The 14,283-nt window shown below is 63.4% G+C and overlaps 1 protein-coding gene across 2 annotated transcripts; it reads left to right on the top strand.

The window, feature by feature from the left end:
• The first annotated feature begins 517 nt into the window (after positions 1-517).
• TTYH1 (tweety family member 1) lies at positions 518-14,019 on the top strand. 2 transcript variants are annotated; one of them, XM_043437037.1, is made up of 14 exons: positions 520-759; positions 3,605-3,783; positions 5,660-5,771; positions 6,577-6,797; positions 8,621-8,716; positions 9,928-10,000; positions 10,633-10,708; positions 11,172-11,227; positions 11,363-11,455; positions 11,781-11,873; positions 13,054-13,196; positions 13,322-13,367; positions 13,489-13,569; positions 13,677-14,019. In XM_043437037.1, exons 1-13 carry the CDS (start codon positions 634-636, stop codon positions 13,525-13,527), a joined length of 1,353 nt encoding a protein of 450 aa, XP_043292972.1. In that variant the 5' UTR covers positions 520-633; the 3' UTR covers positions 13,528-13,569; positions 13,677-14,019. The 2 variants fall into 2 exon arrangements, with proteins under 2 accessions (XP_043292973.1, XP_043292972.1); XM_043437038.1 differs by lacking the exon at positions 13,322-13,367 and having other exon boundaries at positions 518-759.
• The last annotated feature ends 264 nt before the right edge of the window (positions 14,020-14,283 follow it).

The raw sequence follows: 14,283 nt of genomic DNA, 5'->3' as shown, positions 1-14,283 counted from the left end.
GGTCTGTACACAGACCTGTCGGTTCGCACTCTGGAGTGGTCTGTACACATAGGGAGGTTTGTGTAGAGAAGCTGTGTCCTTATACAGACTTGAGTGGGGAAAGGCTTTTAAGCCAAATGGGTTGCAGGTGAGAATACGCTCATGGCAGTGAGGAATTTTACTGATGCAATTGACCATTCTTGGTAACTGATTTGTAAAATGCTGTGCAAATACTGGCGACCCAGATCCGAGGGTTCTTCCTGAAGATAAAGGGATCGTGGAGCTGTAGGGTGATACGACAGTACGCGCGGCCCTCTGCTGGATGTCGCTCTTCAGCCCAGCCCTGCCGGGCGCCTCCGGGAGCGAAGCGGTGCCAGAGCGCGGGCCGCAGGTGGCGGTGGCCCCCGAGGCGGGGGGCGCGGGGAGCCGGGCTCGCACTGCCGCAGTGCGCCCCGCGGCCGCCAGGGGCAGCACCGGCCCCGCCCGGCCGCGCCGCCCCCCTCCTCCCCCAATCTCCGCCCCCCACCCCCTCCCTCCCCCCGCGCGCTCCCCCGAGCCCGGAGCCCCGGCAGACCCCGCTCAGCCCGCGCCCCGCTCCGCAGCCCAGGCGCCCGCAGCCCCGGCGTCGGCCCCACGGAGCCTTCCCCGGGGGCCATGGGGGCGCCCCCGGGCTACCGACCCTCGGCTTGGGTCCATTTGCTCCATCAGCTGCCCCGCGCCGACTTCCAGCTCCGGCCGGTGCCCAGCGCCTTCGCGCCCCAAGAACGAGAATACCAGCAGGTGGGAGCGGTCAGGGGGTCTGTGGGAGGGTGGTCGCCAGAGCTTCTGGGTCCCGCGGGAGAAGGGGCTGGGGGCCGATTCCTGTGTTCTCTGGGGGTGGGGGCCGGGCCCGGACTTTGGGGTACCCGAGGGAGCAGGAGGGTGGTTACCCGTAGCTGGAGGTTCCCCTGGGATGAGCGCAGGGAGCCAGACCCCTAGCTCCTTAAATAAGGTGGGGGCTGGGGCCTGGGCCCCAGGGTCCCAGAGGAGGGAGGGGACAGGGGACCGTGGATTCCCGGGTCTCAGAGAGGATGCCTGGGAAGGTCGTCATCAGAGGGGTAGGTCCACCGCGTCCTAAAGGATGACCCTTCCCTCCTGGGATCGGGGCAGTCCAGTTAAACACGTCCCAGTTCAAGCGGGACCCAGGAGACAGGCGCTGGCATGGTGGAGGGGAAGAGGCTGGGGGTTGCCGCGCTTCTGGGACCGAATCGAAACCTGAAATGGGGCAGGGGGTGTGAGGGGTCTTAGGGCCAGAGCTGGGAAAACCACTTGGAGATTCTGGGAGAGGAGACCTCCAGCCAGTCCCGGGACGGGAGGGGCGGGCTGGGGACGAGGTTCGGTTTGGGGGCTGGAGGGAGACAGAAACGCGGCCAGAGGGTGGGGCCGGGTGGGAGCCTTCAGGAAACCGGGGTGCCTGGGGAAGGGGGCCCAGCCTGGGTCACGCTCCACTCAGAGCGAAAGAACGGGGTCCCCTGACCCAGTTTAATTCAAGTCCTTGACTTTGAGATTAATGAGCAAGGCTTGGCTGAGCTGGGGGCGGGGCGGGGGTGGGGAGGATGGTGGAGCCTCGGGGTGGGTCCCGGGCTCTGCCTGTGAGGTCTGGACCTCTCCGATAGGTCCTGGGAAGCTCCCGGGACAGGGGGCTGGGGCTTGGCCGGCTTCGGAGGAGGGGGGTCCCAGGAAAGCAGAGCGGGGATGAGTGCTGTGTTCTGAGCTATTTGGGTCATGGCTGGACTGAGCTGGCCGTAAGCAGCTCCTCCCCGCCCGCTCCCCGCCACCCTCTCCCCCCAACGCGGCGACCGCCAGCCCCGCGCCCACGGCCTCCTGCTTGCCCAGCCCGGCCCACGGACACCTGCTCATGGCCAAGCAGACCTTCCCGCGCCGGTGCCCACTGGGCCACCGCCAGAAGCACTCGGGGAAACCCACTGCGCCCCATAGTCGACAGCACTGGGACCCGCGGGCGGGAGGGGACATCGCCCCCTAGGGGGAGCACCCTGAGGAGACAGCCGGGACGATAATCAGGGGCTGGGCACCACTGTGCTGGGGGGACACACTCACGCCCAGCCAGACACGCATTCGCACACATGCATGCACACACAGACATACACACTCACATAGGCACACATATACACCCATATACAAGGCCTCCCAGGTGGCGCTAGTGGTAAAGGACCCGCCTGCAATGCAGGAGACATAAGAGACGTGGGCTCAGCCCCTGGGTGGGGAAGACCCCCTGGAGGAGGGCACAGCCACCTGCTCCACAGTTCTTGCCCGGAGAACCCCAGGGACAGAGGAGCCTGGCGGGCTACAGTCCCTGGGGTCACAGAGAGCGGGACACGACTGAACGACTTAGCAAGCCAGCAAGCACACCCATATACAGACAGACATTCTTGCAACACTCACCCATGCACACACATGTACCACTCACGTATGCACACATTCACACACTCGTGTGTTCACCCAGACACACTGACACCTGCATTCACATACTACCTCTCTCTCACATACACACACCCCATCACCACCAGAGACTACTCACAGATTCAAGGAATTGTGCTCAGAACCGCACAAGTGCACACAGATCACCCCCTCACACCTGCACACACAGGCGCTCCCATAAAAACACACATGCACACTCACCGACACACCCAGCACGCACACCCCAGCGTGAGGACGAGGCAGAGCCAGGACTCAGCGCCCGTGAGTCCAGAAGTCTGAGTCTGCTGCCGCTCTTGCCCCCACGTGCTGTGTGGCTGAAGGGAAAGCGCAGCCCCTCTCTGGGCTTCTGGGCAGAGCCCAGAACTGCGGTGGAAAAGCCTGCCTCCGACAGGAGAGCCCCGTCTGTGCAAGGCTCCTCTCCCCACCCCTGTCCTCCCGCCTTTGGATCTGTCTCCGTCTCCATCTCTCTCGTTCCCTGAGTTTCTCCTTCCCGCCCCCCGCACTCCGTGTGAGTCTCCCCCATCCTGTCTTTCTCTCCCCTCCCCCTGCTGGCCCTCACCCTCAGCCTCCCTTCCCCATCTCTGAGGCGTGTGCACACGCACACTGTCAGGGAAGCTGTCATGCCCTCCCCCTGAGGCCCTGGGTGACAGACTCACTGCGGTGGGTGTGCAGAGCTCAGCCTCGGGGGAGAGTGGGGAGGACCAGCGGGAGGAGGGAGGAGGAAGCCTACCACCCTCAGCCCCAGACACACCACCGGGAGTCCGCAGCGCCCCCACCAGCCCCCTGAGCCGCCACGGTTCCGGGGTCCAGGTCTCTCCATGTCCTCACATGGAGCTTCGTTCCAACTACCTGGTTTGGCTGGGGAGGAAACCGAGGCTCAGAGAGAGGACAGGCCCTCTGAAGGTCACACAGCCTTTGGAGGGCAGAGCAGAACTGGAACCCAAGACCCGGGTCTTCCAGCTGGAAGCTCCCTCCAACCCTAGGTTACACAGCCCCAGCACAGACCTGAAAACCACGGGGTGGGCTTGCCCCTCATCTCACCAGGATGCCCGCCACCTGCACTGAGGTCTCAGACCCAGCACGTCCAGCCACTCGGGGAGGGCGCGCAGAGCCCCTCTGACGCCCTGTCACCCACCTCCTTCCCCAGGCCCTGCTGCTGGTGGCGGCCTTGGCAGGCCTGGGCTTGGGCCTGAGCCTCATCTTCATTGCTGTCTACCTCATCCGCTTCTGTTGCTGCCGGCCTCCCGAGCCCCCCGGGGCCAAGAGCCCCCCGCCAGGGGGAGGGTGCATCACCTGGAACTGCATCGCTGCCCTTCTCGTCGGCTGGTAATGGGGCCCCAGGGTGGGCGGGCAGGGGGACAGGGCCCCCCAACCTCTCTATCGTCAGCCTACCTGGTGGTGTCCCAGCAGGGACACTTGCTCTCCCATTTGATGGATGGAGAAACTGAGGCCAGGAGAGGAGATGTGACTTCCCTGACAGGATGGGGTAGGGGCTGAAGGCTGGGCAGTGAGACCGCTGGGGTTGATGTCTCTGAGTGGACTAGCTGTGTGACCTGAGGGAGTGATGTAACTCCTCCAGGCCTCAGTTTCCACATCTCTAGAATGGGCACTATTGTCACACCCACCTCCCAGTTGTGGTGAGGGTGAGTGACATGTCTGGTGCCTGGTCCCCAGCTGGGCTCTGTAAATGTGAACTAGTGATGTCATTCGTTAACTCACTGATCCTCATTCAGCAGTTATTTCCTGAGTATCTACAACAGTCCCAGGGGAGCCTGACCAAGCCAGACAAGGGCCCTGCCCTCATGGAGCCAGTGATGGCCCCGTCAGGGACGGTAGGGGATGCCTGTGACCCCAGAGCAGACCCGAGCTGGCCTGACTCCTCCCCACGGTGACCTGGCTGGACTCAGAGTTGTCATGACCGGTTCTGAAGAGGGAGGCTCAGAGAGAAGCAACTTTTCAAGGTCGCCTGGGCCAGGTGGCAGACTAAAGTTTCAGACCCAAAAGCCTCTAGGAGCCCAGGGCCGCCTCCTGGGGTACCACCAGAGCGGAGAGGGACAGGGCACCTGAGGACACACTGGGTACCCAGGGCTAGCCTTGAGGGCAGCCCCTTCCCAGCAGGGCACCCCCCACCACTCAGGACAGACCAGGGCGCTCAAGACCTGACCCTCGAGTGGGGGCTGGGGGTCAGCAGGGCAGGCAGTGGCAGAGAGTTGGCACCCGCTTCTCCCCGCAACAAACTGGGTTCTGCCACCCTGCAGGGAGCCCTCGTGTGGGGCTTTGGGGGTGCGGGCGGGGGCTAGGGCTTCTCCTTGGGATCTCTAAAGTGGGGGTGGACTGGGGAGGTGGACAAAGGCCCCGCGGGGGAGCGGCACAGCCAGCCCCGCGGCCTGGGAACAAGAGCAGCTTTGTGGGACCGTGGACAATGGGTAGCGGCCGGTGTCCGATCCCAGGGCTGGGGGCGGGGCGGCGGGGCCCTCGCTGGGAGCCGTGAGGGTGTGCGTCCGGGCCTCCTCCACCCCAGCGCGGCCCTGGCTCCCCTCCGCAGAGGGACACAGCGCGTTGGGGGTGAGGGGAGATTGGAGACCGTATTCAGGCCCCACAATGGAGCTCTGTCTGCTGGCAACTGAGGTGGGGGGGGGAGCGCCCAGCTTCTGGCCCATCAGCCCACATTCCCTTGCTTCCCTCCCAGCTGTCCAGACACTTGGGTCCCCAGGGGAGGGGGAAGGCTGGGAGCTCCAGGCTCCGGGACCCGCAGGAAGTGGTGGCCCCATGGAACCCCCAGGAGGCGGGGCAGAGGATGGCTGGAGCCTGAAGGGACAGGTGCTGAGGGCCCTGGATGTTTGGGGGAAAGAAGAGAGGGGCTGCGGGTGGGGCTGGCAGACCCCAGAGCTGAGAACTTCCCACTCTGGGGCTGGGCACGACAGGGGTTCACTCCGGGGAGGTGCGAGTTAAATCTGGGGGCCCCCCTCCCCGCCACCTCTCCACCCACCATTAGCATCACAATGACGTCCCTGGGCCGGGGGAGTGAGACCTTCTCGGTTACCTTGGCAACCAGTGGGGGCCAGGCTGGAGACGTTCCTTTCCCACGAAGGGCTGGACCAATGGGATGGGGTGGGAGGCGTGATTGGGTGTGTGAGGAGGTTGGGGGGCGGCCCCCAGGGTCCCAGGACCGGTTGTGATTTCCCTTCCCTCCTCCTCTTAGCGCTGGCATTGGCATCGGTTTCTATGGCAACAGTGAGACCAGCGATGGGGTGTCCCAGCTCAGCTCTGCACTACTGCATGCCAACCACACGCTCACCGCCATTGACCACCTGGTGAGGAGACCAGGCACGGGCCAGACCCCAGACCCACACCCAGACTGCTTCCCCACACCTGGCCAAAGGAACCCCCACCCCACCCTCCACGAGACAGGATCTGAACTCAGAGCTGAGACCCCAGGTTCAGAATGTCAGGTTCCAACATGCAGATCTCAGACTGTCCACCCAACCCCCCAACCCTGACAGCCAGTCAGGGCTCCACGCATGGCACCCTCAGAACCTCAGCCCAGATCTGGGACTAGAGACTCAAACCCAGGCCCCCAGACCCATTGCATCCCCAGCCCTGGGCTTCAATTCACAGCCCAGACCTTTCAAACACCAAGACCCTGCCCCCAGGGCAGATCCAGGGCCAGAGACCTGGCCCCTGGCCAAGTGCGAGGCGGGAGACCTGAACGCTGAGACCCAGGACGCAGCCAGGAAGCCTCTCTCTGACCCCCACGATTCCAGACGCGAGGCCGAGACCCAGCCCGACCTCAGACATTAGACTTCATGTCCAGTTGCAGCCCTGGGTGGCAGAACCCAGACTTGCGGCCCCAGCCTCAGTCCTAGGATGCCAGGCTTCATCTCAGCCCTGGGGCTCACCCGCTCACCTCTCCAACTCCTGGAAGAAGCCACAGAAGCGCACATGCCAGGCAGGGTCCCCTCCTTCGCTTCCTGCATCCTCAGATGCCCTAGTGCCCAATCCCAGGGATCCGGCCCGGCTCACTCCTGCTTCACCCCCGCCACCCTGGCCCTGCCATCCCGCCCAGAGGACACCCTCCCCTGACTCCAGACGCCCCCCTCCCTCCGTCCCTGCGCCCAGGTGCTGGAGATGGTGGAGAGGCTGGATGAGGCCGTGAGGACTGAGCTGACCACACTGGAGGAGGTGCTGACACAGCGCATGGAGCTGGTGGCTGCCGCCCGGGGCGCCCGGCGGCAGGCGGAAACCATGGCCCAGCAGCTCCAGGGGCTGGCCTTCTGGCGGGGGGTGCCCCTGAGCCCCCTGCAGGTGGCCGAGGATGTGTCCTTTGTAGAGGAGTACAGGTGGGTGGGCTCTCTTCCTGTCCTGGGTGGAAAAATTAGGTAGGAGATGAGAACAGGAGGGTCTGGGGACAGAGACTGGCAGTTTTTGGATTGGGGGGCGGGGGGCGGGGACCGGTCATTCCAGGAAGGCCACAAGGAGAAGGTAACATTTGAAGGAAGGGAGGGAACCAGTTATTTGGACATCGGACAGCCACCAATCCCAGTGGCCAACACGGCGGAGTCCTCGTCGCTTCGTCCGCTAGGAATGATTTCTTTTGTGCATCCAACACCTGGGGCCCCGACCAGACTTAGGGGCAGAGAGACAGGGAAGACTTTTGACCTGGATTCTGTGCTCCAGTGGGGAGGCAGACCTGGGTTGAAGCAGCCCATTATGCGGATGCCAACTGTGGGCATCAGACAGGCCTGTGTCCCAGTGAGTTCAAGTTCTGGGTTATGACCAAGTCCAGAGGCCACAGCTCCATTTCAGGGAGGCTGGGGGTAGGAGTGTAGGCTTTGCCAGGGTGAGCCAGACTCACCGTCTACAAGAAATAGCTGCTGGATACACCCAAGAATCAACCTGCAATGCCGGAGACGCAGGAGATGTGGGTTGGATCCCTGCGTGGGGAAGATTTCCTGGAGGAGGGCATGGCAACCCTCTCCAGTGTTCTTGCGTGGAGAATCTCTTGAAGCCTGGGGGACTACAGTCCACTGGGTCGCAAAGAGTCGGACACGACTGAGCAACTACGCATGCGTGCACGCGTAGTCATGCATGCATGTGAGACTGTCCGGCGCTCGGGAGTCCTTCGGGGGTACGGCTGGTTCTCCCAGAGGGAGAATTTTGCTGGAGTTCACGGAGGGTTAGGACAGAAGTGCCGCCTGCCCCTTACAGAAAGTGAGTGGGGCTGGAGCACGTGAGCTGTCAGTGGCAATGTAGGGAACCTGGAGGTCAGCTGGAGCCACTGGGCCCAGCTTCCCCCTCCTGGAGACAGCCTGACCCTCCCACAGTCCGGGGAAGGAGTGCACAGTCAGTCCCCACGGGGGTCTGAGCAGAGGCTGCCATGGAGAAGGTGGGGGCTCCCTTGCTACCCTGCCCGCGTGGGGACCGCTGAGAACGCTGCTATTTATTGAGCGTCTCCCATGGGCCAGCACTGTGCTGTAGGCTCACCGGCTTTGTCCTCTGCAGTCCGCGTGTCGATCATTAACTAATACTGAATTCTTCAGTACCCTTTAGAGTCCCCTGATTCGCGTTCAAGCCAATGTTTAGGCGCGCCCACATGCTCGGCACGCTCCTCGGTGCTTTCTGGGTTCTCGGCTTTACGACAGCCTTAGGAAGTAGGCGCTGCTCTTCTCCCCAAGAGCTACCGGCGGGGAAACCGAGGTACAGAAGTCGCAGGCAGGCAGGAAGCAGAGTGGTGGCATTGCGGCCCGGCCCACCGGCCTGCAGACGCCGAGCCCTTGGGTTGTGCCCTGGGATGCTGGATGCAGGCCTGGGAACAAGTCCCGCTAAGACTCTCCAGCCTGGGGTGAAGGGGCTGGGGCTCCGAGAGGCCAAATCACGGGTGCCAGTCACGGGGCTGTGCGTGGCTTGGTGCCGGTGCGGTTACAGTGATCTGCCTCAGGCCCTGTGCTCTAAATGGCAATAGTGACCGGCCCCCCGTGCACCTGTTTCACAGATGAGCTTGGCTGAGGCCTAGAGACTGGGCGTCAGGGAGATCACAGAGATCCAGGCAGATGTGGGCCATCGTGAGGGTGCTGTCACCTTCTGCATGTCCCAGTCCAGGAGCCTGGACGCCCGAAAGGCTGGGTTGACTGCTTCTGCCTCCCCCCTGTTGCCCCCTCCTCAGGTGGCTGGCCTACGTCCTCCTGCTGCTCCTGGAGCTACTGGTCTGTCTCTTCACCCTCCTGGGCCTGGCGAGGCAGAGCAAGTGGCTGGTGATCGTGTAAGTCCAGGTGGCCTTCCTGGCGGTGGCGCACGTCACAGGGCGAGATCCCACGGCACTCTTGTGAGAGGGGCCGCCGTCTTTCCGAGGCTCACGCTGGTTTCATTCCCTTGTCCCAAAACCTCCAGAGAGTTCCTGGGTGGGCAGGCATGTAGGGGCCCAGAGAGGCCCAGGAGGGGCTGGGGCAGCAGACTGTCCTTGTGACAGGGAGTGCACCAAAGTCCCAGAAAAGCAATAATAGTAATAATGCTTCTGCTGAGGACGGGGGTGATCACTGCCCCCTTTGGTTGCCATGACAACACTGTGACCCAAGGTGCTGTCAGAGGTCTGTCTGGCAGGCAGATGAGGGCTGTGAGGCAGAAGCCTGTCTCGTGGTGCATGGAATTAAGGACCACACTCTTACTGAAAGGTTCGTTCTGTATGCCTGATGCTCTTCTGGAACCCTCGCGTTGACCTTACAAAGAGGTCCTTCCCATTTCCCCATTTAACAGAAAGGGAGACTGGTGATCAGAGAGGTTAGGTAACTTGCCCAGGATTGCACAGCCAGAAAGTGCTGGAGCTGAGATTCCACCCAGGCCAGCCTATCCCACTCAGAGGAGCCCTTGTATCCTCTCTGGCCCTGAGGGGGCCCACATTGGTGCCCACCACCATCCCCACGCTCCCCCCTGGGGTGAGCAGGCCTGCTATCCCATCCAGGCCCTCCTCTGAAGCTTGGGGATGGTAAGCATGGCAGGTGGTCTGGGACTTGGGGCTGGGCCTTCAGTGTGACCCCCTGCAGGCTCCCTTCTCGCTCACGGACCACCTTCCAATGCTGATCCATCCCCCCACAAAGAGAAAAACCAGGAGGTGTTTTCAGCCCTGAGCTGAGTCCACTCCTGGGCTGAGCTGGAGTCTGACCAATGGATGAAGCTGGGAGCGAGCTCCTGTGGAATTCAGAGCTGGGCACTGGGGCCCAGGGCCGGGAAGTCGCCCTCCCATGGTCCCACAGTCCGGAGCAACCCCCACCTCCCAGAAGGGCCAGATGTTCAGTTTGACGTCAACACCTACAGGCCCACCCTCTCCCTGCCCACTGCTCTGCCCCTAACTGTTATCCTCTTGGCTCCAGAGATTGGTGGGGAGGGGTGGGGCTGTGATGTGATCTGGGGTGGGAAGTGGTGAGGTGGGAGATTAGGAACCCCAGAACTCCAATCCCACCCCTCCTCCCCCACTAGGATGACGGTGATGAGTCTCCTGGTTCTGGTCCTGAGCTGGGGCTCCATGGGCCTGGAGGCAGCCACAGCCGTGGTGAGCACCAGGGGGTGGGGGTGGGGGTGGGGTGGGGACAGGCCCCTGGGCTCCAAGACTCCAGAGGCTGAAGGCCCGTGACTCCCAGACCTGGGGAGGAGGCGGACAGAGGCCTCAGACCCTGAGAGACAAGACTTGGGAGACAGGTTCACAGGTTCTGCGGTTTGAAGCCAGTGTTCTAGGTGCTGAGGGGCTGGAGTCCTGGACACCCAGGTCTGAGGGAGGAGGGGCTGGGGGCCTGGATCTTGGGGCTGAGGGAGGAGGGGCTGGGGTCTGGACCCCCGGGTCTGAGGGAGGAGGGGCCGGGGGCCTGGATCCTGGGTCTGAGGGAGGAGGGGCTGGGGGGTCTGGATCCTGGGTCTGAGGGAGGAGGGGCTGGGGTCTGGACCCCCGGGTCTGAGGGAGGAGGGGCTGGGGGCCTGGATCCTGGGTCTGAGGGAAGAGGGGCTGGGGGCCTGGATCCTGGGTCTGAGGGAGGAGGGGCGGGGGGTCTGGACCCCCGTGTCTGAGGGAGGAGGGGCCGGGGTCTGGACCCCTGGGTCTGAGGAGGAGGGGCTGGGGGCCTGGACCCGGTGGCGGTGGCATGTGGGGCGGGGGCGTGTCTGTCCGAGCCCCCTCTGTGCCGCTCTCAGGGCCTCAGTGACTTCTGCTCCAGTCCAGACAGCTACATCCTGAACCTGACCCAGGAGGAGACCGGCCTTAGCTCAGGTGATCACACCTCCGGGGGCGCGCCCTGCATCCTCAGGCCTCTACGCCTGGGGTGGGGTGGGGGTGCCAGCCCTGCCCAGTTCTGCCCAGCAGAAGCTCTCAGCACATGCCCTGGCGGGCTGGAAATGAGGGAAGGGATAAAGATGCTGAGAAAAAGGGTCAGGGAGAGGGGCGGGCTGGGCCACTTGAAGAAAGTGGGGGAGCACAGTTGGGTCAGGGCAGGTGCAGAAGCAGCACTGTGGGGTGTTCAGATCAGCGCATTCGGGCTGTGGCTGCAGCAGAAGGGAGTCCGCTGGAGCAGAGTGGGGGCGCGGAGGACTAGGGGCTCGGAGAGCGAGGCCAGCGGGACCACAGGAGGGCCCTCCCTGAGCGGGGAGGGTGGAAAGTGTGGCCCTGCCCCGCCGCCTGTCCGCGGGGGGGATCCCGGGGCTCACGGCCTCCCTTCTCTTCCTTCCCGCTTCAGACATCCTGAACTACTATTTCCTCTGCAACCAGGCCGTCTCCAACCCCTTTCAACAGGTTAGGGCTGCGGGCGAGGGAGCCGGGGGAGGAGGGCGCGGCTGAGGCCTGGATTTAGGAGCCCGGGTGTGGGAGGAGAGGGGGCGGGGGGGCGTCAACCGCTGGGCCCTCCTCCCTCCCTCCGTCTTCTCGCAGAGGCTGACTCTGTCCCAGCGAGCTCTGGCCAACATCCACTCCCAGCTGCAGGGCCTGGAGCGGGAAGCTGTGCCCCAGTTCCCTTCTGCGCAGGTCGGCGGGCCGGGTGCTACCCCTGCACCCCAACTCCCAGGCGGAGGAGGGGCCGGGGCCTGGAGCGGTGGGGAGTCTTAGGAAGGGGCGGGTCAGCGATCGGGGGCGGGGCCCACGAAGGGGCAGGCCGAGGCTGTGGGTGGGGCCCCGGGGCGTGGGGCGGACGGAGAGGGCGGGGCCTAGATGTATGGGCGGAGTCTTAGAAAGGGGCGGGCCGGCGTCTGTGGGCGGGGCCCAGGGCGTGGGGCGGGTATAAGGGGCGGGACCTGGCGCGGTGGGCGGAGCCCGGGGAGTTCCTGGTATAACCACCCCCTTCCCTCCGCAGAAGCCTGTGCTGTCCTTGGAGGAGACGCTGAATGTGACAGAAGGAAGCTTCCACCAGTTGGTGGCACTGCTACATTGTCGTGGCCTGCACAAGGTGACCCCTGTCCCCCTCCCCAAGTTATGCTCCCAGGGGAGCCTCTGCCTGGACCCGGAAACCTAGGCCTCTTCTTGTGGCTTCCTGCCCCTACCCTCCACAACCCTTCCTCCAGCAAGTCCTTCTGGACTCCAAGCACTGCTCACGCCGGCACCTCTGCTCCTGACGGCCGCAGAGCCTCTTCCCTCTCCCCATAGCAGCCGGGAGCTCAGCGAGTCTTTTAAACGCAATCTGATCTTCTTCCTCCGCTTAGAAGCCTCCAGCAGTTCCCCCAGCCTGCAGATTAAAGTACTGGTTTCTCTCCTGACCTCCGGGGGCCCGTGTGGTTAGCCCTGGCTGGTTTCCGGCCTCAGCCCTTTGCACCCCCATCCTCCCGGCCCCCTCCCCCTCGGGGAGCGGTCAGGGACTTCCCACCGCAGGGTTCCTTCCTGCCTGTACCATCTCTGCTTTAGCGGGGAGGGGAGGGGCGCCCAGTACTACTTTCCAAACGGCCGCTCTCATCAGCTCCTCGTGGTCTGAAGTGACCTTCTGGGGCTTGGTTACCGAAGTCCCCCCGGCGCTTGGAGCAACGCCTGGCTCCGAGCAGGCCGTCTGTCATTCAGGCCAGTTCCTGCTGAATGACTGAGAGCCTGGCATTCAGGAATCGCTGGTTTCTAGAGATGACGGCCGTGTCAGCCAGTGTTTACTGAGCAGGCCTTACCGTGCAGGGGGGCAGGTCTACGCCAGTTGTTTTGCTAAAGCCTTCTTCTCAGTGTTGTTCTAAGCCAGGGATTTTTGCCCTGGGGGACAGTTGGCAGTGTGTGGAGACATACTTGGGGGTCTCAGCCCCGAGAGAGGGTGCTGTGGGCGGAGGCCAGGGATGCATCCCCCCCCCAAAAAAAAACACACAGTGTGGGAAGTGTCCGGGACGAGAAGCCCGGCACTCAATCAGGGCCAAGCTGCGGAGGCGGCTGGGCGTGGGGTGGTGGGTTCTCAGTGATGGACGCATGACTGCGGTCATGCCTGCAGGTGTGATAAACGACAGTGACCACAGCACCTACCATGCGCTGAGCGCTTCCCGTGACAGGAGAGAAAACTGTGGCAGAGAGAGGCTGAGGGGTTTTCTCAGTGAGGCACAGCTGGGTGGATGGCCCGGGCCGTGGGCACTGCCCGCTGACCCCTCCCATCTCTCCCGTCCCAGGACTATGGCGCAGCCCTGCGCGGCCTGTGTGAAGACACCCTGGAAGGACTGCTCTTTCTGCTGCTCTTCTCCCTCCTGTCTGCCGGGGCCCTGGCCACCGTCCTCTGCAGCCTGCCCCGCGCCTGGGCCCTCTTCCCGCCCAGGTCAGGGGGGAGGGGGCTGAGGTTCTGGGGGAGGGGATGGGGAGCACCATGGAGCCACTGCTGGGGACCACGCCCTCACGGGTCCCCCTTCCTGCTTCTCTGCTACTCCCCTTGTTGCACCCCAGTGACGACTATGAGGACACAGACGATGATGACCCTTTCAACCCTCAGGTACCGGACCCCCGGGGTCTGAGGGAGCAGGGGCTGGGGGCCTGAAGTCCTGGTCTGAGGGCCCACATCACCAAGCCCAGTTCCCTAGTCATGCCCTCCTCTACCCACATCTCCCTGGCAGGAATCCAAGCGCTTCGTGCAGTGGCAGTCATCAATCTGAGCCCTTTCTCCAGTCCAGACTGGAGCCTGGTCTCCGTTTCTGGTGAGCGTCTAGGCTGACACTGGCCTCCAGCCCCTGACCGCACCTCCTTCCCTTATTCCTTCCCTCCCTCCCACCTGCATCTGGTCCGTTTTTGCCTCTCTCTGCAGTTCCTTCCCCGGCTGCCGGAGAAGACCCCACTAACCCAGCCTCACTGGGCTCCCACCACTAACAATGCCCTGGCCACGGACACCTTAAACAGGACTGCCTCCCTGCCCTGCCCCTCTCCGTGTACTTAGCCCTGGAAGTAAGCCCAGGGGGCAGGCCAGGGCCTGGAGGCTTGGTGGGGAGAGGGGAGAAAGCCAGCCCCATCACCCCTCATCCCTGAAGGGATGAGAGTGCCCTCTGGCCCCCCGCCACACCCCAGAGGACTTAGGGCCCCTGCTCTCCACTTGCAGCACCCAACTTGGGAATGGGCTGATTTGAAATAAAAGGGAAGACTTTATTTTACAAGCAGCTGGGTCCTTATTTCTCCCTGATCTGGCCTCACAGTTGGGGGTGGGGGTGGGCAGAGCCCACCACCTCTGCTCCCAGCTGGCTTCCTGGCCCCCAGGTGTTTCTGCTCCTGTCCCGATGCTGCACCACTTTCTTTACCAAAAAAATCCCCCCTCCCCTGGCCCCCAATCTAAAGCAGCACACATGTCCTGACACAGGAAGAGACGAAGATCCCTGGAACAGAAGACAGTCTAGAAATAGATCTCAGAGTGTGTGTGTGTA

The sequence above is a fragment of the Cervus canadensis genome, chromosome 18 (genome assembly GCF_019320065.1).
Source record: "Cervus canadensis isolate Bull #8, Minnesota chromosome 18, ASM1932006v1, whole genome shotgun sequence".
Lineage (NCBI taxonomy): Eukaryota > Metazoa > Chordata > Mammalia > Artiodactyla > Cervidae > Cervus > Cervus canadensis.
Note: the sequence above shows the minus strand (reverse complement) of the source record. Positions and strands in the feature narration are given on the sequence as shown.